The sequence below is a fragment of the Rhagoletis zephyria genome, unplaced genomic scaffold (assembly GCF_001687245.7).
Source record: "Rhagoletis zephyria isolate East Lansing unplaced genomic scaffold, Rhagoletis_zephyria_1.1 Rzeph_scaffold_00838, whole genome shotgun sequence".
Classification (NCBI taxonomy): Eukaryota; Metazoa; Arthropoda; class Insecta; order Diptera; family Tephritidae; genus Rhagoletis; species Rhagoletis zephyria.
In genome coordinates, this window is record NW_016157922.1 from 72880 (window position 1) to 97542 (window position 24663).

Below are 24663 nucleotides of genomic sequence, written 5' to 3' on the forward strand. Positions count from 1 at the left end.
CTTCCCCTTCTCTAACGTCATTCGTCCAGCTACCGCTTGGATCATGCTCTTTGAGCCGCGCAATCAATTCGGCCTTCGTACCATCAGCTACAAGCCCCAACTCCCTTGCCTTTTCCCCTAGATGCTGAACAGACCAATCATTTGCGCCCATCGTTCCGAAAACTCAATATTCAGTCCTCTTGTTTGGAATATCGCTTCTTATTTGTGAGTACACCGCGCATGTTTCCCGGACGAGCCCCCAAATGTAATACCAAATTTAGTTGTAAGGATAAATTCCTTTATTGGTAAATACGGGTAATAGCGTGGTGCATGATACAAAAAAAAGTAAGTACACCTGGGCCACACTGTAGAAGTGAAACTTACACATATCTTCTTTTGCTTAAGGTTCTATTTTTTCGCTTTTTTTCTATCAATGTANCTTCAGCCGCGCAATCAATTCGGCCTTCGTACTATCAGCTACAAGCCCCAACTCCCTTGCCTTTTCCCCTAGATGCCGAACAGACCAATCATTTGCGCCCATCGTTCCGAAAACTCAATATTCAGTCCTCTTGTTTGGAATATCGTTTCTTATTTGTGAGTACACCGCGCATGTTTCCCGGACGAGCCCCCAAATGTAATACCAAATTTAGTTGTAAGGATAAATAACTTTATTGGTAAATACGGGTAATAGCGTGGTGCATGATACAAAAAAAAGTAAGTACACCTGGGCCACACTGTAGAAGTGAAACTTACACACATCTTCTTTTGCTTAAGGTTCTATTTTTTCGCTTTTTTTCTATCAATGTACATAGATCCCTACCTCTACCACTTTTCGTTTTAATAACATTCATGTTATTCTGTTTTTCCATTATCTCCATTTTTATCTTTATACTCTATCGATAACAAAATCGATTATAACGTCCATCAAAATACCGATAACAAAATCGATGACAAACTCTATAAAAATTTCAATAGCAACATCGATAATACCAATGGTAGCTAAATCGATTAGAAAATCGATAAAAGTATCGATAACAAAATCGATAAATATCGATAATAAAATCGATAAATATCGATAATGAAATCGATAAATGTCGATAACAAAATCGATTTATATCGATAACAAAATCGATAATTATCGTTAACAAATACGATAAATATCCATAACAAAATCGATAAATATCGATAACAAAATCGATAAATATCGATAACAAAATCGATAAATATCGATAACAGAATCGATAAAAATCGATAATAAAATCGAAAAATATCGATAACAGAATCGGATAAATATCGATAACAAAATGGATAACAAAATTGATAAATATCGCTAACAAAGTTGATAAATATCGATAACAAAATCGATAAGAATAGATAACAAAATCGTCTTAACTTTTATGTTCATGTTTTTTTTCAGCTACACATTCCCCTTCACATTTGCCCTTATATATATATATAAGTAAAGTGTTTAAATTTACCTTGGTCTTCATTTTTGCCTTTATCTTTACGCATCTTTGTTTTTGTTTTTATTTTTACCTTTGCCTTTATCCTTTTTTTCATTTATGTACGTAGTCACCTTTACTTTCATTCTTGTATTGGTCTTTTTCTAAGTGTTATTCTTAAACCTTTTGTTAGCAAATTTTTGTTAAATTAATACATAGCATACACACAAGAAGCACTTNGACTTTTTTTCAGCCCCAACCATTTTCGTTGCATCATTTCCATTGCGTCATTTCCGTTGCATACACACAAGAAGTAGTTGTTTCAGCCCCAACCATCTACGTTGCACCATTTTCGTTGCATCACTTCCATTGCATCATTTCCGTTGCAACATTTCCGCGTGCAATTTCCGCTGAATTTGCCAATTTACTCCCATCCAACCAACCGCCGCTAAAGAAGTTTCACTTCAAAAAGAAAGTAGTTTCAGTAAACAACCTTTTGATTAAAAAGCAGATTTTTGACAATTGCTCAATAGTTTAAAATTCGAAGCGGCGTTACCCAATTTAAGTTTTTTGGTAGAGGGGATTTATATCATAANCACTTTTTTCAGCCCCAACCATTTTCGTTGCATCATTTCCATTGCGTCATTTCCGTTGCATACACACAAGAAGTACTTGTTTCAGCCCCAACCATCTACGTTGCACCATTTTCGTTGCATCACTTCCATTGCATCATTTCCGTTGCAACATTTCCGCGTGCAATTTCCGCTGAATTTGCCAATTTACTCCCATCCAACCAACCGCCGCTAAAGAAGTTTCACTTCAAAAAGAAAGTAGTTTCAGTAAACAACCTTTTGATTAAAAAGCAGATTTTTGACAATTGCTCAATAGTTTAAAATTCGAAGCGGCGTTACCCAATTTAAGTTTTTTGGTAGAGGGGATTTATATCATAAATTTAGGATAAGTATAAAATAGTTTTAATAACATTTACTGTTTAAAAGTAATTAAAATCTTNAAGTAGTTTCAGTAAACAACCTTTTGATTAAAAAGCAGATTTTTGACAATTGCTCAATAGTTTAAAATTCGAAGCGGCGTTACCCAATTTAAGTTTTTTGGTAGAGGGGATTTATATCATAAATTTAGGATAAGTATAAAATAGTTTTAATAACATTTACTGTTTAAAAGTAATTAAAATCTTATCTTAAAAATGTTTAAATTTTATACGATGACCACTTCCCAAAGACTTTAATTTTAGATTAATTAAATTTTAGTGAACATATACATATGTATGTATATCGTCGATGTTTTTGCAAAATCGCCCATCGTCCAATTGCAAAACCGCCGTTCGGCGTTCAAATTTTACAGGAGAGCGAAAAAACCGTTTTTCTTTGAAGGCATTGCCTTGAAAGGCGCTATTTTCTCTAGCTATTATTTTACAAATCTGTTGTTTTAATATCGATTTTGCGATTCTTATGCATAAATCTCGATGCCTGGAGTTCGGAGTTACCAAACCTCATTTTTGTCACAACGGCGATTTAGGCGGTTTTGCAACTGGTCGATGGGCGGTTTTGCGAAAACATCGACGATATGTAAGTATTTTAAAATTTTTTAGTGCCTTTTGTCATCTGATTATTTTATAATGTATCTGGCCAGGACTATTACCGTTTTCTATACCGAAGATAATTGTTTCTGATATACACATTTCGGTGTGAATTTAATGCATATTTAGTGATTCACAAGGTGTCGTAAGTGTCGTATTATCGTGTGTCGTGAATTTTTGAACGGCTAAACAAATGTTTAGAGGACTTGGAACCACAACCAAATACTTTTTTAACGGTGTGAAATCTCATAATACGACTTTTATGGTGGCTTGCGAACCCCTTAAATATAGTTTACTGTTCAATATGACTCCACCCATTAGAAAGAGAACGGTGCAAACTTTAAGCCAAGTTACCCTTCACCTCTCTGACCACTGGGGACCCATTTGAAAATGGTGTAAAATTAGCATTTTGCCAGAAAATATAAACTCGGGTTACGCCAACCACAGGATTTACGCGCAGAATTCCTCTTCGCGTTGGAGGCCTACGGCCGCGCTAAAATAACCCTAATCTGTCCAACTACGGCTACACAATATTTTTTACAAAAAAGCCCATATTTCACACCGAATTTATTAACAAAACAAATTTTAATCCTTTGATCGCAGGAGTGGACCCAATAACCCAAAATCATTGTACAAATAACCGAACCATACACAACAAAAGACCGTTTGCTTGTTCAGATTTCGATTCTAAGAAGAAAATGCTTTAAATAAACAAAAAATCAATACAATTGTCAGGTTGTTAATATGGCGACGAAAAAGTGACAATGGAACTACTACAAAAAAAGATATCATGGCGTGGTGTATGGTTCGACTGTTTATTGAGTTCTAACTTCGAAACTTTTCATAAATGACAAATCTAATTTTACATTATACAATATTCAATGCATACATAATTTACATATTCCAAAGCAAGTATAAAAAAAACCAGTGTTAAATTAAATCAACCCACATTATTTTCATAAGTTGCAAGCAGATGACTTTGATGAGTTGTTTTTCTTGCTGGCAAATTGTTGCTGATAAAAATTTTTCCAGCAGGAATTAGCATCTTCCTCTACAAGTCAACTGTCACCTTGCGCTCTCAATTTACCGTACCTTGCAAGTTTTTTGCGTACGCGAACGCCAAAACCTGATAATTTGTGATAATTTGCAACAATTATCAGCTTGTCGAAAAGACTAAAGTATCACTAGTTTCTGCTGGAAAGCGTTTCTTAACCCAAAAAACTAGCAGAAACTAACAGCCCTCTCTCGTTATTACGAGCTTTTTTTTTGTATACATAAATGCTCAGAATGAAAAAATAAGTCGATTAAGCGATGACTGTGTGTCCGTTCGACCGCCCGTCGGTCTGTACACACGATAACTCGAGTAAAAATTAAGATACATATATTAACGAAACTCGGTACGCGCACTTCTTTTGAGCATAGGACGGATGGTATCGAAAATGGGCCAAATCGACCAATAAACACGCCTCCTCATATATAACGGTAGTTTTCAGAAATACGAAAACTGCGTTATTTTAGTAACTACTGAAGCTTATTCACTCAAAATTGATATTTACAATGATTTTTTGGCAGAAAATAAGATTATAAATGTTTGGAAAACGCTCACTTACGATTACATGCGTATAACTACTTAAGCTANGACTACTGAAGCTTATTCACTCAAAATTGATATTTACAATGATTTTTTGGCAGAAAATAAGATTATAAGTGTTTGGAAAACGCTCACTTACGATTACATGCGTATAACTACTTAAGCTAATTTATTCAAAATTAATGTTTGCAATAATTCTTTAGCAAGAAATTGTGCCAAACTCGGTATAATTATTGTACTCGACACGCATAAGCAAGAAGTTGAAAATTTTAGAAATCGGACTAAAATTACGCTTTTCAAATAACGGTAAATGTAAAGGTAGTTTTCGGAAAGGTGAAAACTTAAAACTTAAACTTTTTTACTTGTTGTACAATTTGTTTGTTTGTATATGCATACTAGCAGAACCGGCGAACTTCGTCCCGCCCAAAATTATTATTTTTTTTTATTTAAACTTTTTGGTCCAACATTTTCACTAACATTTACGATTTTCATTGGCACATTCATCTGCTAAGATTATGGTTTGGTGGTCATTTGCCTCTTTAAATAACCTAAGGAATGTATTCTATCAGTGAAGAAGTTCTTGAAATTCTCCAACTGTGCAGCATTTCATAGCACGGTTATTCGCAAAACGAAGTAAATTTTAAGAATTTTTTCCGCTTCACCCCCTGGCGGGAACAATGACCCGGTTCCATAGTGAATCTGTCCTAGAATTTCGCTAAAATCCGTACAACCCTTTATGAGGATTTCACTCACAAACACACCTACAGAATAAATCTAAATACATTCAAAGAAAGCTAAAAGTCGGTACGTTAGTAGGCCTTACGCCCCTTTTCAAATAGCCCCATTTCTCTCCATGAGAATGGGCTTGACTTCATATACACACATATCTCCATACGAAGTTCCGGTACCATCAATACTTCCAGAGATATGCAGTATGAAAAATTCGGTTTGGATCGGAGATGCCACGCCCCCTTTTACGATAGCTACAATTTTTCTTCAGGATTATGAGATTGATTTCTTATATCTCGATACCAAGCTCCAGAATTCTACCATGAACATTTCCAGAGAAATGCAGTATGAAAAAATCGGTTTGTATGGGAGGTGCCACGCCCCCTTTTACAATAGCTCCAATTTTTCTCCAAGAGTATGCGATTGATTTCGTGTATATCGATACCAGGTTTCAGAACTCTACCATGAACACTTCCAGAGATACGCAGTATGAACAATTCGGTTTGTATGGTAGGTGCCACGCCCCATTGTCCAATAGCTCCAATTTTTCTCCAAGACTATGCGATTGATTTCGAATATCTCCATACCAAGTTCCAGAGCTCTACCATGAACACTTCGAGAGATATGCAGTATGAACAATTCAGTTTGTATGGGAGGTGCCACGCCCCCTTTTCCAATAGCTCCAATTTTTCTTCAGGATTATGCGATTGATTTCTTATATCTCGATACCAATGTCCAGAACTCTACCATAAACACTTCCAGAGATATGTAGTATGAAAAACTCGGTTTGTATGGAAGGTGCCACGCCCCCTTTCCAATAGCTTAGGTTTTTCTCCAAAAGTATGTGATTGATTTCGTATATCTCCATATGTATAAAGTTCTAAAAATGTACGATGAATAATTGCAGAGATACGTAGTATGAAAACTTTGGTTTATATGGGAGGTGCCACGCCCCCTTCTCCAATAGCTTTAATTTTTCTCCAAGAGTATGCCATTGATTTCGTATATCTCCGTACCAAGTTCCAGAACTTTACCATGAACACTTCCAGAGATATGGAGTATGAAATAATTCGGTTTGTATTAGAGGTGCCACGCCCCCTTTACATATAGATTTTTTTTAGCCTAAAACTATCCTTNCCTTCTCCAATAGCTTTAATTTTTCTCCAAGAGTATGCCATTGATTTCGTATATCTCCGTACCAAGTTCCAGAACTTTACCATGAACACTTCCAGAGATATGGAGTATGAAATAATTCGGTTTGTATTAGAGGTGCCACGCCCCCTTTACATATAGATTTTTTTTAGCCTAAAACTATCCTTGGGACACGTGCGGCAGGTGTTTGAAAATTCAAAAAAATTGGTTCAGCTGTTCTCCGGCTTTGAGAACACTAAAAAATAGCTTTCAAAATATATATTAGTATAGATATATTATATATTATTATTATATTTTGGCTGTGTCCGCGGTTTCTGATTGTCGGAAAAAAAACTTGCCTAGTGACGAATTCGCCCCTTGATATGGTGGTTGCTCGAAGCTATTTATATTCGAAATTGTATGAAAATTGGAAAACAGGTTCCTATAAGCTTATCCAGGCAAAAAGCTATCTACGTACAAAATTTTAATTAAATCGGACCACAGATACGATTGTTCGAATAGATCGGTCCCTGGTCCACTTCGCGGGAAAAAGGAGCCTATATGCTAATCTAGGCAAAAAGCTACCTACATACCAAATTTAAAGCAAATCGGACCATAATTACGATTTTTTCGAATAGATCGGACCCTGGTCCACTTCTCGGACAAAAATGATCCTATATGCTAATCGAGGCAAAAAGCTCCCTACGTTCCGAGTTTTAAGCAAATCGGACCATGAATACGATGTTTCCGAATAGATCGGTCCCTGGTCCACTTCCCGTAAAAAAGGATCCTATATGCTTATCTAGGAAAAAAGCTATCTACGTTCCAAATTTTAAGCAAATCGGGCCATAATAAATTTTTTTCGAATAGATCGGTCCCTGGTCCACCTACCAGAAAAAAGTAAATTTTTTTCGCCTAAAACACAGCCGCCATGAAAGCTATTTATGTACAAAATTTCATGAAAATCGGCCCAACCGTGCGCGAGATTACCTGTTACAAAGAAAAGGGACTTAATAATAATAATAATAAATTGGCGCTTACACATATGTTAGTGTTTGACCGAGCTTCTCCTCCGACTTGTGGTGTGCACCTTGATGTTTTCACACAAAGCGGAGGGACCTACAGTTTTACGCCGACTCCGAACGGCGATTGTATTTTTATGAGAAGCTGTTTTTCATGGCAGAAATACACTCGGAGGTTTGCCATTGCCTGCCGAGGGACGACCGCTGTTAAGAAAAAACCTTTTTCTATATTTTTGCGATGTTGCTTTGACCAGGGCTTGAACCCAGGTGCTGATGAGTGAAAGCGCGCACTGCTTACCACTACACCACAGCGGCCGACTTCCCTTTATATAATTAGTATAGATATAGATAAAGTACATTTAACTGATGAAAATATAAATTTATTTTAAATTCGATGCTCTCATAAACTTCTTAGTAGCTTCAATTTATTTTGAGCCCTTTTGAAGTTATTATACAGCTACATATATATCACATCTATATCTATATATATAATACGCGAAGGTGTTTTTTGTGCAGCATAAAAGATCTGCACCGTTCGTTCGATTCTCAAAAATATGGTGTCAAATTAAAGCGCTTGGCCTGTACATGTGCAATAAGGTTTTATTTTTTCGAAAAGAGTTGCCACCTGTTAAATTATTAAACTCANAGTTTTTTGTGCAGCATAAAAGATCTGCACCGTTCGTTCGCTTCTCAAAAATATGGTGTCAAATTAAAGCGCTTGGCCTGTACATGTGCAATAAGGTTTTAGTTTTTCGAAAAGAGTTGCCACCTGTTAAATTATTAAACTCAAGTTATTTACTAATCAATCCGCACCGTTCGATTTTCAAAAGTGTGGTACCAAATTAAAGGGCTTAGGGTGTGGATGTTCAAGAAGGCTTTACTTTTTCGAAAAAAGTTGCCACCTGTTAAATTATTAAACTCAAGTTATTTACTAATCAATCCGCACCGTTCGATTTTCAAAAGTGTGGTACCAAATTAAAGGGCTTAGGGTGTGGATGTTCAAGAAGGCTTTACTTTTTCGAAAAAAGTTGCCACCTGTTAAATTATTAAACTCAAGTTATTTACTAATCAATCCGCACCGTTCGATTTTCAAAAGTGTGGTACCAAATTAAAGGGCTTAGGGTGTGGATGTTCAAGAAGGCTTTACTTTTTCGAAAAAAGTTGCCACCTGTTAAGAAATTAAGCTTAAATTAATTAAAAAGTTAAATCAATTATTAATTATGGGTATCAATCGGAGTGGTTTTGAAAAGGCTTTATAACTTAACCCTAGAATACTAACGTTCGCCTGTGAGGCGGACCGAATTCGGTTTCCGCGCGATATTGCAGGATCAAAGTAAACGTTCGCGCCAACTCAGCTTAGCGCTGTACGAGGTTGTTAGCAAAGGCACATTGTATAGTGACCTTGCGCGGCTGAGTTCCTAGTGCAGCACGAGCAAGTTGAAATATATTTCCGAAATCGATTTTCGCTCTTGCAGTTGCAGTCCCACCTTGTAACTTTTATTTCTGAAACTGATTTCCGAAAGGTGACAGAAAGATCTTTCTGGCTGTTCACACATCGAAATAAAATTTCTCTTTCTCAATTTGACAGCGAATTGCGTGCGAAAGACGGAAATATTGCCACGTCTGACAGGCTCTATACAGAAACGATTGAGATATTAATTAAATGACAATTTGTTAAAATTATCAAGAATCAGTTTAGCCTAATAATAAAATTTCAAACAACGTCACGCTGCAGCTTTTGTACGTTCGATCACAGGAAAATAAATAGCAAAGACAATCGCAAAGACAAATTTAAATTTGAACAAATCGTCGCCTGGCTTGATTTAAAGCGAACATTTAAAAACACACTTACATGTTGTGACTGTAGCTGAGTGCGCAGAGATGCTGGCTGCAATTAGTTGCGGCCGAAAGTGTTCAAGTTCAAATCTCACTATGCAGAACATATAATTTAAAATCTTTATTTTCGTTTTTTTTTTTAATTATGAAAAAGTATCTGTAAAGTGCACAACGAAAAAAAATTAGTTCGGTTACAGGTTACGTGTTACTACTACAAGTACTAGTGAAAAGTTACGCAGCTGGAGTCAATTGTCACCTCCTAGGACAACTCCATGTTAAATGCGACAGTAGAAAGCATGGCTGGTAGATTTGCATGGTACCGGTATTCGACTGCCGAAAACTGGTGAACTCACTAGTTCTGTACTAGTATTTTCGCTGCAGGGGTGTTACGACCATTAATATTACCTAACAACCACTCAGGGGACCTCTGACTTTTCAAATAGCACCTCATTAGTGGAATTGCTTACTTAGAAAAGTAAAAGTATAAAAAGGGAGACTAACAAAAAAACACCTTAAAGAAATAATATATAAAATGATGACCATTAATATTACCTAATAACCACTCAGGGGACCTCTGACTTTTCAAATAGCACCTCATTAGTGGAATTGCTTACTTAGAAAAGTAAAAGTATAAAAAGGGAGACTAACAAAAAAACACCTTAAAGAAATAATATATAAAATGATGACCATTAATATTACCTAATAACCACTCAAGGGATCTCTGACTTTTCAAATGACACCTCATTAGTGAAATTGCTTACACAGAAAAGTAGAAAAAGGGAGACTAACAAAAAACACCTTAGAGAAATAATATATAAGATTAGATAAGTTCAAGTCAAAAACCAAGAGAACGAAATCCGAAAAACGCAAGGTATGTTGGTTTGGTTGATCACAAAACAATTATGTTGTTATGGAATGTGTGTAAAGTATCGGAAAACAGTCCTTAAGGCCCCTATACACGATGCAGCCCTGAGGTCATGAAAAATATAAATCAACCTTAGCCTCTATTTCCTGCTTCAAACACTTCGATCAAATAACAAGCTTTTAGTGTAACGAATGTAATCCTTCGTTTAACAATGCTTCACTGCTTAAACCCCATTTTAAAGTCACTGGTTAGCCATTACACAGCACATTTACAGGCTGCTCCTAATACATGTCGTCGTTTAAAGTCCAAACCCCGTATCGTCATTCTGCAAAACCGCGTAACTGACATTTGCTGCAAAAAATTGGATTTGCTCACACAAGCTCTTGTCCTTATCCATTCGTCCTGAAATATACTAGCCAGAAATGCTATTTGCTTTATAAAAAAGAGAATCATTTTGAAATATGAGTGTTTTTACTCTCTTGAAAATAATTTATGCAACCTGACATACGCTGTTTTGTATTTTGTTGATACGCGGTTTTGTACTTTAAACGACGATATGTACTGTGCATGTAAATATTTGTACTTAAGTAGGTACAACTACGAAAAAACAAATTCCATAATTTTATTTAAGAATATTTATTTACTCTTCACCCATGATGCAATAAGATAAGGTGTTGGATGTTGTGACAGCTCGATTTGATGCTGCCTTAGTTCAGTGGAATAAGAAAAAAAACGGGAAGAAATGAATCCCTGTTTGGGGGAAAAATATAAAATTTCATATTTTCGTCTAAACAAAATTTGCTTTTTTGTAGTATATTCGTAATGAAATGAAATAAAATAAGATACACTAATTTTTAAGAAAAGAAAATGTGTATACCGAGAAACAATAAAAAACATTGAACTGTATTATATTGCAAAGAATTGTTAAAGAAGTAACACTGTTTCACCTAAGGCAGTCAATATGGCGGAATTAGAGCGAGAAGCTGCCAACATCCAACACCTTGTATTATTGCATCATGCTCTTCGCCCACATACTCCTACATATGTATGTATGTATTAGAGCTCTCGATTTTGTTCGCACATTTTCAAACAGCCCGGGTATATGAGCAGCGAGTACTCGCACACTTGTTCAATGCTCATTACTCGAAAATTTTCGAGCTTGAGCTCGAGCAATTCGAGTTTTTTCGAGTAATTTGAGCAATGTTTTTTTATTATATTGACATTTTTGGTAACAACTTTTTAAATTTTTCAAATGATTGATATATAATGCAAAGATTGATTCATTGGTATTTAATAATATAATTTATTTAACATGAATTAGAAAGCAGCTGCTGACAAATACAATTTACAAATTTTCTTTTGTTTATGAAATTGTTCAAAAACTCGAAAATTTTGAACAAACATTTGGGCAGTTGAGCAATGAACGAGTTTCGAGCGAGTATCAAGCTACTCGCATTGCTCGATACCCGGGTATCTAGAGCTCTAGTATGTATGTACATTGTACATACAATATATATGTTTGTGTGCATGCCCTGGAAATTGCCTCACTTTCCATGCAAAAGCAAATCGATTGTCCTTCCCTAATCGAATTCTATATTCAGAGTCATTCGTGAAAACTCTGTAAAAGTCTGGTTGAAAATTTCTTTAAAAAATCACGTTTGTCATGGACAAATTTTGTTACAAAACTTTTTCCCCAGTAAATAGACTGGGAGAAGAAAAATTTTAATATTTTTGAAAAGTTATTGTAGTTATTAAAAAGAACTCAACTTTTGATACAATTTAATGTAATACATTAAAAACATTATGCTAGCTTTGTGAAAATGTGAATAAAGTAACCAAAAGAAGTCTGCAAAGTTAAAGTAAAGTAGTCTAAATGTATTAATTAAATTATACTTAATTTAAACAGTTCACATAAGTCAACAATAGCAGAAATGTTTTTTGAACAATTAAAGCCATCAGATAAGTAGTTTATAGAAGGGTAATAGAGGGAAAAATCTTAGAATTGATTTTAAAGATATCCTTCTTCCATTTCGTATACAAACATGTTAAAAGGAGTGATGCATCTAGACGTAAATTTTCTCGCAAAATTGTGGCATTGAAGAGAAATACTTTCAATTTTCCTGGGTTAATTGTTCCTTACGTTTATTTAATTTTTTTATAACAATTATCTCTAAAAATGTGAGGACAAGTATAGTACACACTTTCGTATGAACAATAATAAATATAAATTGTTTTTATTCCTTATATTTTTTTCGTTTATATTTAAATCTATATAAATATCATTACATTTAATAATGATTTAAAATGCACACATGCATTTTCTTTTAATTGATTATCACCCATAGCATAATGTACTAAAATTTCAAGTGATTCGAAGAGATAGGTGCAGTCGGCTTGCATGATTTGAGATGGAATTGGTCATAAATTAAAAAACCAAAGGTCAATATACATACGTACATAGATGCATATGTACTTATGTATTTTATGTCAATATTAGAATTCATTTTATGTATCTTATGTCGACATTAGGATTCAGTAAAAGCTCTTCTGTATTTATGCATTTTCATATTTTTTTAAAGTTCATTTAAAATTTTTTCAATATCTATAGATATTAATAATTTTGTTTTTCTCAATTTCTTACTGAAAAGTGAGTACGACGACACGCGATTACGATAGAGGATCTTATGACAACTACAGCGAAAATTTAGGAAGCACTGCGAGCTCAAGATTAGAAAGGAGGAAACAAGACGAACACAGATCTATATTCTCCTCAAGCCGGGCTGAAAGCAGAACAGAAGATCATTATGGATCTAGAATCGGTACTCGGTCATCTTCACGAGTGATGGAAGAAAAAAATCTCAAATCTGTAGGGAAGCCCGTTATTACTAGAGCATGCAAAAGCGTTCAAGTTCAACGTAAGTAAAAATATTTAAAAAACTAATATTTTATAAACGTTCACACAAATGGTCTTAAAATAAATTAATGATGCAATTGCAAGAAGTGTGATAGGTATACTCCCTGCAAACCATACTTTCATTATTTCCCTTTCAGATTTTTTTGCCGAATTTTATGAAATTAAAAAAAAAAAACAATCATTAATAATGCAGCGCCGTGAAGAAGTCTTTCAAAATTGTCTTTAGGAAATCGCATATGAATTACTTTACGAGCTCGTGTTAACCACTTCTTTCGTAAATAAATCGTTACAGAATTCAAAACAGACTTCCGATACTCTTAAAGATTTCATTAAGATTTCGATTTCCAGGGCTCGTAACAATTGAAATTTCGTCCTACCGTATATTAAAAACAAGTTTACAAAATGCTTATTTTTGAAGTCAAGCCACTAGCATCCCAGCAAAAAGTTGGTAATCGCTTTTAGTGGTAACGTGTTCTAGAAGGCATAGCGTTATAATGCCTTCGAATTTTTTCGCTTCTTTTAGGCATTGCCGGTATTGCAAAGTAGAATGTCCTCCAATATTTTATTTATTTCTCTTCCTTGTTTCATTTCGGGGAATGCAAAGTAGAATGTCCTATAATATTTCTTTTTTAATTCGCTTCTTTGCTTCATTTCGGGGAATGCAAAGTAGAATGTTGCATCGTAGCTGAAAAATAGAATGAATATCCAAAAATTCTTTTTCTACCGTTACTTTCTGTGGAAATTTCTCTCTCATGTTTTGCTTTGTTCATTTTGCAGCGAGGTTGATGTCAGTCAATGAAGTGAAGTACAAGAGTGAGGGAGTACAATTTTAAGCTTAATTAAATATGCATGTAGGTACATACCGATTTTTAAGTAAAATCTAAATACCTAAATACATACATATGTACGTATAAAAACTTATTTATACAAATTTTAATTAATTTTAATCTTTTAAGACATTTTCTGATTTCTGTACTTATCTAGGCATTCCACATTAGTTTCTTTGTAAGGCATTCTTTGTTCGCTTCTCAGGATTCTGTTTATCCATGCGTTCTCCCTTCGTTTTAAGGGCTTACCGCCAATGACATGCCCATGTTAAAATAATGCCTTCTTGAAGCGAAAGGGTAAGCGATTCCCATCGCCTACCTCGTTTCCACTTTCGCTTCTGTGTTAATCGTGTTTTTGCTGGATGTGGCGTGCTTATTCCCGGTAGGACCTAGATTCTCGGCAACATTACAAAAAAGTTGTTGGAGTGAAAACTTCTTTAGCGGCGGGAGTGAAACGAAAAACCATGCCTCTACGTGAGTGGATATTAGAGATGGGCGATCTCGTGGCTTTTGAGGAACAACGTTATTTGTGACTGTGACTTTGCAGTCACAGTGATTTTCATCGGTGACTGTGACAAAAACAGTGATAAAAAAGTTGCAAATAGGAATCTTTTACCGAGTGAACTAAGGGCATTATATATTTATTTGCATCAATGACTATTTTCGTCGTTTGTTTTGGTCATTCACATACGTTTTTAATGATTTGAAATGCTAATATCAAACAACGTTAATCAGACTTTAGTCTTAAATAACGAGTCGCAGTTTCTCGATATGTAAATGTCACAGCTACTCCAACCTAGGTCATAAGCTATCCGTGTGCTAAATTTCATGCAAATCCGTTTAGTCGTTTCCGTGTATTAATTTAATTAAACTTTTTAACAGGTGGAAACTCTTAAGAAAGGTAGCCTATTTTCCAGTCTAGGTCATAGGCTATCTGTGTTCAAATTTTCATGCAAATCCGTTCAGTCATTTCCGCGTGATAATTGCCCAAACATCCAAACATACAAACATTCACATTTATAATATGAGTAAGAAGTAAGATTGATCATTCGTCGGAATCGGAAAAATGAAATTTTAATAATAATTCCAGGACTTTGTCTAATTTTTTCGTCATTTTTCTTAATTACAAGTAGAGCTTTATAAATCTTTTATAACACCAAATGTTTATCAAGCTTAGGATTTTGTGTATCCGGGCAGGCTTTTTAATTTAACCAGAGAATATGTTTTCTTTATTAAGTTTACCCAGTTATCCATTTTAAACTGCTACCTGAACTTTATCAGCGGTTAAAACTTGTCAAATTTTAATTTAAAATTTTCGGTAAGGAATAAGCGAGTGGATGAAAAATATATAAGTATATGAAAGAATAAACACATGCGCCGACTCTAGCCATTGTGTGTCACTCCTTTAAATTATAGTTTTTTTCTTATTGTATTAAAAAGTAACGTTCGCAACACTTTACTAAATATTAATCTTTATATTAACTTAGTATATATTAGAGACCAGAAGATTACCCGGTGAACTTCATATCATCTATAATTTATTTGAATTCCACTTTGATCAATTGTAACAAATCTTCAAAATCCAATTCAAAGAGATTACTAATACTGCCTGCTGTTATAGCTGATAAAAGAGTCCACACCTATGAGATGTGCCACGCCCCCTTTTACAAACTCATTTATATACATATATATTTCTATAAGCATCTACCATAGATATCTGTACACTTCAAATTTTGAGTTCATGTGACTATAATTACCCTATTATTGGTGCTGGAGTCATGGAAATACGCTGGCAAATTTTTTTCGATCCTGTACATATGTTTAGGCTGCAACCTGGCATATAAATACATACATACTTCCACAAATATGGTCGATTTGCTTTGAAGCCCCATCTTGCGGTTCTTTGAATAAAAAATGGATATCAGAAATGAATTTTTCATATCACAAAACTCCGGAGCAGAAGTTTTTATTAAAAAAAAAAACATTCGTAACGCTTTAGTAAATATTAATCTGCATATTGACTTAGTATTAATTAAAGATATTTTCTTTTAAAATTGCGCAGGCTAGAAATTGATTAGGACTTTTTCTTAGAATTTTATGTAGAATCCGAACCTGCTAGGAAGGAAAAAATGACCGGCCCTAATATATACCCTGACGGAAAAAAGTGATTTTTTTTAAATAAACTAATTCAAAGACTACTTTAAAACAAATGCATTGAGTATATGTTTCGAATTTTAGTACAACGCTTTTATTAACTTGCAAGGTTGTGTGTCCAGACACCATTTGTAACTATAAAACCTTTGCTTTGCAAAGTTCCTATAAAAAGGTCTAGTGCATAGGGCGACATCTACCTCTCAACCGACGAGGTTATGTCGCCCTATGAACTACGTACGCTACAGCGGAAATGAACGACATGGCATTTCTTTAAATCAGAGGTTCCCAAACTTATTTTTATCGTAGACCCCTTTCAAAACTATACTGGTTTCCGTGGACCCCCTGATGCTCATTTCTAACATATTCCCAAAGCTCATCAAAAGATGTGAAGATTCAGAGACTAAATTCGGAGTGGCAAAAATAAAAATAAAATATTTTCTTGTGTTCTATTTATTAAAAAATAATATGATCATACACTTGCAAGTTTTAAAAAATAGAGCTCGTAAAGCCATGAAAGAATATTTTTTAAGAGCACTAAATAAACTCCTCACATGGTCCGCTCACTCATGAATTTGCATGTGATGTATTTGTCAAATAGTTCATTTGTGTTGATGCCATATTTAATTTTATCGCTCCGAGTTTTAAAGTGATGCGAAAAATATTCGTCACTCGCATATTTAAAACATAAAACTTTAAATAACAAAACTGCAAAGCTTTTTACGCCATACTACAAATTCAGAAACAAACTAGTAATTTTTAGCAAAACGACGACCTGATAACCTCCTCCTTTTTTGGAAGTCGGTTAAAAAGAGACCACATCTATATAAATCGATGGTAAACAAACAAGCAAGCAAGAAGCTCTAGAAGTGTTCCACCGTCTCATCCTATTCAAAGCAGGATGGTCAAATGGAGTTGTAATTTACGCCTATCACAGTCAGGTGTTTGCGCCACGTGAAGGGACCAGTCAGCAGTCCCAGCAGTGAGAGGAAAAACTAGACAGACCTTCTGAGATTGAAGGCAACATGAGTTTTGCCCACCACTCGATGGCTCCCAGTCATTGCTGAGCGAAGTAGCCACCCAGTTTTTGATGATTGCTTCGATGGTCGAAGTGGAGAGTGCTATAACTGGTTGCGGATCGAGGAATGCCTGGTCTAAGCCAACTCTGGCCAAAGGGTCAAATGCCTCATTTCCAGGAACTCCCGAGTGACCCAGAGTAAAGCAACCTCGTTATGTTTAGCAACATAATTTAGTCGGACATGCATTGCCGAACTAGTTTGGAAGAACTTAGGAAAAGGGCTGGCCAATGCATTAGGTGCAGCTTGGCTGTACCAGTAGACACGTAAACTCCTTTAACCCCACCTACTTTCCACCACGTAGTCTATGGCTTTGGGGATTGCAAATACCTCAGCTTGGAAGACTGAAGCATCTTCCCCAAAAGAAAAAGTGAAACTTATCCCCATTAACTTCGAAAAATACTCCAGATCCTGACCCTGAGTCTATTTTGGGGCCATCAGTGAAGATTCGACAATATACGAGTGTGGGATCAGTGCTGGAATTAAACCAGAATTCCCCATCAGGGAACTCTCTCTCTAGAATATCTTCAACAAAGGTAATGGTGGCGTACTATCCTGTAGCATTGAAAAGACACAAGTCCTGAAATATCTGCCCCCGGCAATGTCCGCATCGCTTCACTCAGTGTTATACCAACATCCGTTTCTTTTTATTCCGCAGATGACCTTTAAGGCTTATCCACGTATGATGACAAAAAGTGAGCGTCAAGAGCACTATACACCACTCAAAAGAATTAAAGTTAAATAAATAGGCCATAAATAAGCAACCATTTTGGTTCTTTATTATCGAAACCAAATGAATTTTCGTGACCCTCACTTACAACTCATGGACTCCCATACTTTTTTCACGCCCACGTAGACCCCCGTCGAGTCTCCCGTGGACCCCTGGGGGTCGACGTGGACCACTCTGGGAATCACTGCTTTAAATGGAATTAATTGGTGCTCGTTTGTGTGTACATACGTATGTATATGCATGTGTGTGCATCAATCTATTAATATCGTTGAATTATATTAATATCTATTGCAAAATTTTATACAGACAAGACTAAAAGTAGAAAATAAATAAAATAAAAAACTTTTTAATATACCACGCTTTTATAAATGGACTAAAAAGTAGAAAATAATATTTCTCAGTCCCATAGAATTTGTTTTGATATTTTTTGATTTTGAAATTTTAGCAAAAGTCGTTATAAACAATTTATGAGATTGAAAATGAAAAGCGTGGGGCGCATGCATATTAGAGAGGTCCAAAAAAATTAAGTTGGAATTTTAATGCCGGCACCCCCTAGGATTGTTCTATATCGAAAAAAATATACCCCTATTTTTTTATTTTGAAATCAAAAAATATTTAGGGGGTGCTCAAAGCGCTCAAAATTTTCCATATATTTTATATGGAGAAAAAACCATTTTTCGTAGAAATGGTATAAAACTCTTAAAAATCAATATTTTTCAATCGGAAAACTGTGGTTCTCTTCAGGGACTTTCAGTATTAATATCCAATTGTTTATTTAACCATTTTTTATGATTAAAGATTTTTCCATTGCATTTTCTAGGGGTTTTGGAGGACCTATAAAATATAGTTACTATGAAAAAATGGTTAAAGAGACAATTGCGTATTATTACTGGGAATCTCCTGAAGATAAGAAAACTGTTGATTTTCAAGAATTCTACACTATTTCTACGAAAACTTGTTTTCTCCCCATATAAAATACATGGAAAACTTTGAGCGCGTTAGCACTCCCTTTTTTAATTTTTTTTTTTTTTAATAAAAAAATAGGGGTATATTTTTTTTTGATATAGAACAATCCTAAGGGGTGCCGGCATTAAAAATCCGACCTTATTTTTTTTACATACATTTTTGGACCACTTTAATGNAAGATAAGAAAACTAATGATTTTCAAGAATTCTACACTATTTCTACGAAAACTTGGTTTCTCCCCATATAAAATACATGGAAAACTTTGAGCGCGTTGAGCACTCCCTTTTTTAATTTTTTTTTTTTAATAAAAAAATAGGGGTATATTTTTTTTCGATATAGAACAATCCTAAGGGGTGCCGGCATTAAAAATCCGACCTTATTTTTTTTACATACATTTTTGGACCACTTTAATGCATATATGTAATACTCCCATATTGGCAGTAAGAGCTAGTACCGTCCGGAAACATTACAGTACAGATATATCAATAAAACCGTACAAAAGAAAAGGAACACATATATATATATATATAGATTGGCGCTTACACATATGTTAGTATTTTGATGAGAAGCTGTTTTTCATGGCAGAAATACACTCGAAGGTTTGCCATTGCCTGCCGAGGGACGACCGATGTTAAGAAAAAACCTTTTTTCTATATTTTTTGCGATGTTGCTTTGACCAGGGTTTGAACCCAGGCGTTGCGGAGTGGAAGCGCGCACTGCTTACCACTACACCACAGCGGCCGAACACATACGTTTATAAATAAACATATACACAACACATCCACAAAAACGGCACTCACGTTCACAATACATACCAGGGATATTGCGAATATTTGCATTCGCATTCGTTATGCGAATGATTCGCATCATTTTACACATTCGCATTCACATCAAATGATATGAATGTTTTGCGAATGCGAATGTGTGCATGGGCAGAGTGTCCACTCTAATGTTGTTGACATGGCTCTAAGTCTGTCTAATCAGGGTGCGGGCAATAACCGGCTTTTAGCTTCAGGCGCTAAACGGTTAAGTAGTATATCAAGCAACATTGATGGGCTTTTAACAAGTGCTGCTATAAGTCGTATACGCAACCTAGAAATATTTTTAGATTCCTCGTCCGTGAAAATCCTCTCGATTGGTGGAAAACTAAACAAAAATACGACATATTGACAGATCTGGGCCGCAAATATTTGAGCGCTCCACCGGCCGTTCCAAGTGAGCAATTNAGCTATAAGTCGTATACGCAACCTAGAAATAATTTTAGATTCCTCCAGCGAAAGCAAAGGCTCGGATGTAAAATCTGGAGACATTAAAAAATGTGNTGCTATAAGTCGTATACGCAACCTAGAAATATTTTTAGATTCCTCGTCCGTGAAAATCCTCTCGATTGGTGGAAAACTAAACAAAAATACGACATATTGACAGATCTGGGCCGCAAATATTTGAGCGCTCCACCGGCCGTTCCAAGTGAGCAATTTTTTAGTGCAGCCTGCCTTATATACGAGCCTCTAAGAAATCGCCTCATGGGAGAAAAGGCAGCAAATTTACTTTTTTTGAAATATAATATGCCCATTTTGACCTTTTACTACAAGATTAAAACACTTATAGGTTAAGCACTCGTTCAATGTTCTAATAATTTACAAAATTTTTAAGTAATAAAAACGATGACTTAACATTCGCATTCCGAAAATTCGCATTCGCATTCCGAAAATTCGCATTCGCGAATGTGAAAAATATGGTATTCGAAACGTCCATAATACTTACACAAAAATCGTACTAGACTGTCTCGCTTTGATTTCGGAATGCTGACACATTGGGAAGTTAGCTTACTGCCAATATAGAAGTATTACATATGTGGGCGCATGTAATAGACTTGAATTGATATGAAAAGTAATATATGTATGTACATACATACATATGTATGTGGGTATATGAATAACGATCGCTTAAAATCGATCGCAAATTTTGTACAACGCTTTTATCAACTTGCAATGTTGTGTGTCCGGACAGCTATAAAAGTTTTGCTTTGCAAAGTTCCTATAAAGTCTAGACATCAACCTCGTTGGTTCGAGAGGTAAATGTCGACCTATGCACTACGTACGCTGCAGCGGAAATGGACGACACGCCATTTCTTTAAATGAAATTAATTGGTGCTCGTATTTATGTACACACATATGTATATGCATGTGTGTGCAGCAATCTATTAATATCGTTGTATTATTTTAATATCTATTGCAAAATTTTATACAGACAAGACTAAAAAGTAGAAAATTAATAATATACAAAACCTTTTTAATATACAACGCTTTTATAANATTGACAGATCTGGGCCGCAAATATTTGAGCGCTCCACCGGCCGTTCCAAGTGAGCAATTTTTTAGTGCAGCCTGNGAATTGAAGGCCTATCTTAAGAAAAAACGGGCTCATCTCCGTGAAAATCCTCTCGATTGGTGGAAAACTAAACAAAAATACGACATATTGACAGATCTGGGCCGCAAATATTTGAGCGCTCCACCGGCCGTTCCAAGTGAGCAATTTTTTAGTGCAGCCTGCCTTATATACGAGCCTCTAAGAAATCGCCTCATGGGAGAAAAGGCAGCAAATTTACTTTTTTTGAAATATAATATGCCCATTTTGACCTTTTACTACAAGATTAAAACACTTATAGGTTAAGCACTCGTTCAATGTTCTAATAATTTACAAAATTTTTAAGTAATAAAAACGATGACTTAACATTCGCATTCCGAAAATTCGCATTCGCATTCCGAAAATTCGCATTCGCGAATGTGAAAAATATGGTATTCGAAACGTCCATAATACTTACACAAAAATCGTACTAGACTGTCTCGCTTTGATTTCGGAATGCTTACACATTGGGAAGTTAGCTTACTGCCAATATAGAAGTATTACATATGTGGGCGCATGTAATAGACTTGAATTGATATGAAAAGTAATATATGTATGTACATACATACATATGTATGTGGGTATATGAATAACGATCGCTTAAAATCGATCGCAAATTTTGTACAACGCTTTTATCAACTTGCAATGTTGTGTGTCCGGACAGCTATAAAAGTTTTGCTTTGCAAAGTTCCTATAAAGTCTAGACATCAACCTCGTTGGTTCGAGAGGTAAATGTCGACCTATGCACTACGTACGCTGCAGCGGAAATGGACGACACGCCATTTCTTTAAATGAAATTAATTGGTGCTCGTATTTATGTAGACACATATGTATATGCATGTGTATGCAGCAATCTATTAATATCGTTGTATTATTTTAATATCTATTGCAAAATTTTATACAGACAAGACTAAAAAGTAGAAAATTAATAATATACAAAACCTTTTTAATATACAACGCTTTTATAAATGGACTAAATGTAGAAAATAATAATTCTCAGTCCCATAGAATTGGTTTTGATAACGTTTGATTTGGAAATTTTTGCAAAAGTCACAAACAATTTATGAGAATGAAAATGAAAAACGTGGGGCGCATGCAATACAGAGCATTAGATTTAATTGATAATAGTCAAACTACATAACTTACTGTAGAATTTCTACAGAGACAGTACAAATTTGAGATCGATTTTAAACGGTCGTTATTCATATATCCACATACATACTTATACTTCATATCAATTCTGGTCTATTACATGCGCCCAAACTTTTTTGTGTTTACATGTTGCCTGCATTTACTTGGTGAATAGAAATAGTGAATGGCCTGCTGGTGTATTTTCAATCTCTATATACTTAAAATCAAATTTTTGAAACCAAAATTCAATTTCCAAGTTTTTGAATTGAAGTGACAAAAACAAAAACAACGTATCAGCTCTTTCTCAAATTCTGGGCACGAAATGTGGTTTTATGCGTTCCCGTACTTCTGGACTACGTTCCATTTTTGAGAGCAAACTTTTCCATTATTCTCTAATTACCGGATCCGGTCCGGATTGTTAGGGAAAGAACCTATAGAAACTTCCTTCAAGCAGCATATTTCAATGCTAGTATAAGCATGTTGCTATAATTATGATGTACATATCTTAAATATGTATGTAGATCTTATTTATTTAAATATGAATAAACATTTTGAAATGAGTTTAGAAAAGAAGCTTTGATAATCTAACCCCCAAAAGCCTGCTTCTATCCTGAATGATGGTTGCACCAGCTTCCGAGAACAAGCGCTCGCTTACCACTGGTCGTTCGGCATTATACGAACGGAGTGAATGAACGATGTCGATGTTTTTCACTTTTCTAGTCGATGTTAACATCGATATTTTTGGACGCAACATCGATGTTTTGAAAACAATTTAGCAAAATAAAAGTGCTAGATCTACCACAAAAGTGGTATAGTCTGCACACTGGTCACAGGTACGCAAATATCTGCCACCTTTAAACCGTATTCGCACAAGCGTAGCAAAACTGCTCGTACATGATGGTAATACTCCTCTTTGCATATATCGCACACATAGTAGAGTCCGACCGATTCCCAATTTTTGGCCGATGTCGATGCGGATTCCTTAAAAAAACTACCTGAATATACATTTAATCAAGGACAAATGTTTTTGTCAAACTTTTTTAATAACCAGCAGTGTTACCTGTTATTCTAAAACTGTTCTTAAAAATCATGCGACTTTTGACCCTTTTCTTTGATTTTGATAATGTTTCCATAAATTTATATCTATCTCTTTTACTTTTCGAAGGCACTTAAAATTTACACCTCTNAACAAATGTTTTTGTTAAACTTTTTTAATAACCAGCAGTGTTACCTGTTATTCTAAAACTTTTCTTAAAAATCATGCGACTTTTGCCCCTTTTCTTTGATTTTGATAATGTTTTCATAAAGTTTATATCTATCTCTTTTACTTTTCGAAGGCACTTAAAATTTACACCTCTGGCAAAATTTTTACTGATTTCAACATATTTATTACGTCGGCCGCTGTGGTAAGCAGTGCGCGCTTCCACTCCGCAGCACCTGGGTTCAAACCCTGATCAAAGCAACATCGCAAAAAATATAGAAAAAAGGTTTTTTCTTAACAGCGGTCGTCCCTCGGCAGGCAATGGCAAACCTCTGAGTGTATTTCTGCCTAGAAAAACAGCTTCTCATAAAAATACAATCGCCGTTCGGAGTCGGCGTAAAACTGTAGGTCCCTCCGCTTTGTGTGACAACATCAAGGCGCATGCCACAAATCGGAGGAGAAACTCGGCCAACCACTAACATATGTGTAAGCGCCAATTTATTATTATTATTGTTAGTCAAAATTTTTCCGAAAAAATGTCCAGAAGTAGCATTGAATTAATGTACCGTTTTTGAAGCTTACCATTTCCCCTTGCTATTTGTGTTAAATTTATTTTCGTGGCTTCTGGCACAAACAAATAATCTGCGATAATTTATATACAAACTTAAAAGGTCAAAATTTGTTATAATAATTGTTATCTACTAATGATCCGTTTTTGTGACAGAAGTGTTATATTAATGTAAATGCATTTTTTATTGCAATTTTGTTTTCATAATAAATGCAAAATATGCATACATATTGCATCTTTTTATTAAATCCCTCCTTGATAGATTTTTTTAAAATAAAAAAAAAAAATTGATGAAATAAAGCCGACTCTAAAGTTAGGTGCAGCATTTTTGATGGACTTACCATTGAAAATTATGTCTTAAAGCTATACCTATGCTTACAGTGGATTTTGTCGTGATTATAAATATAAGCTTCGAAAGGTAAAATAATGAGAATCGATATATACATACATGGTATAAAAGATTTGAATTACTTGAAGACACTTTTTTCGGCTGTGACACTT

General features: G+C 35.0%; 1 protein-coding gene across 1 annotated transcript in view; it reads left to right on the plus strand.

Moving 5' to 3' along the window:
• LOC108361757 (uncharacterized) overlaps positions 1–24663 on the plus strand; it is a gene marked incomplete at both ends in the record, with an annotated part of 179513 nt that overhangs the window by 69353 nt on the left and 85497 nt on the right. The window contains one exon of the mRNA XM_017614494.1: positions 12841–13107. Within this exon, the coding sequence (XP_017469983.1) occupies positions 12841–13107 (267 nt within the window). The remainder of the gene's footprint in view (positions 1–12840; positions 13108–24663) is intronic.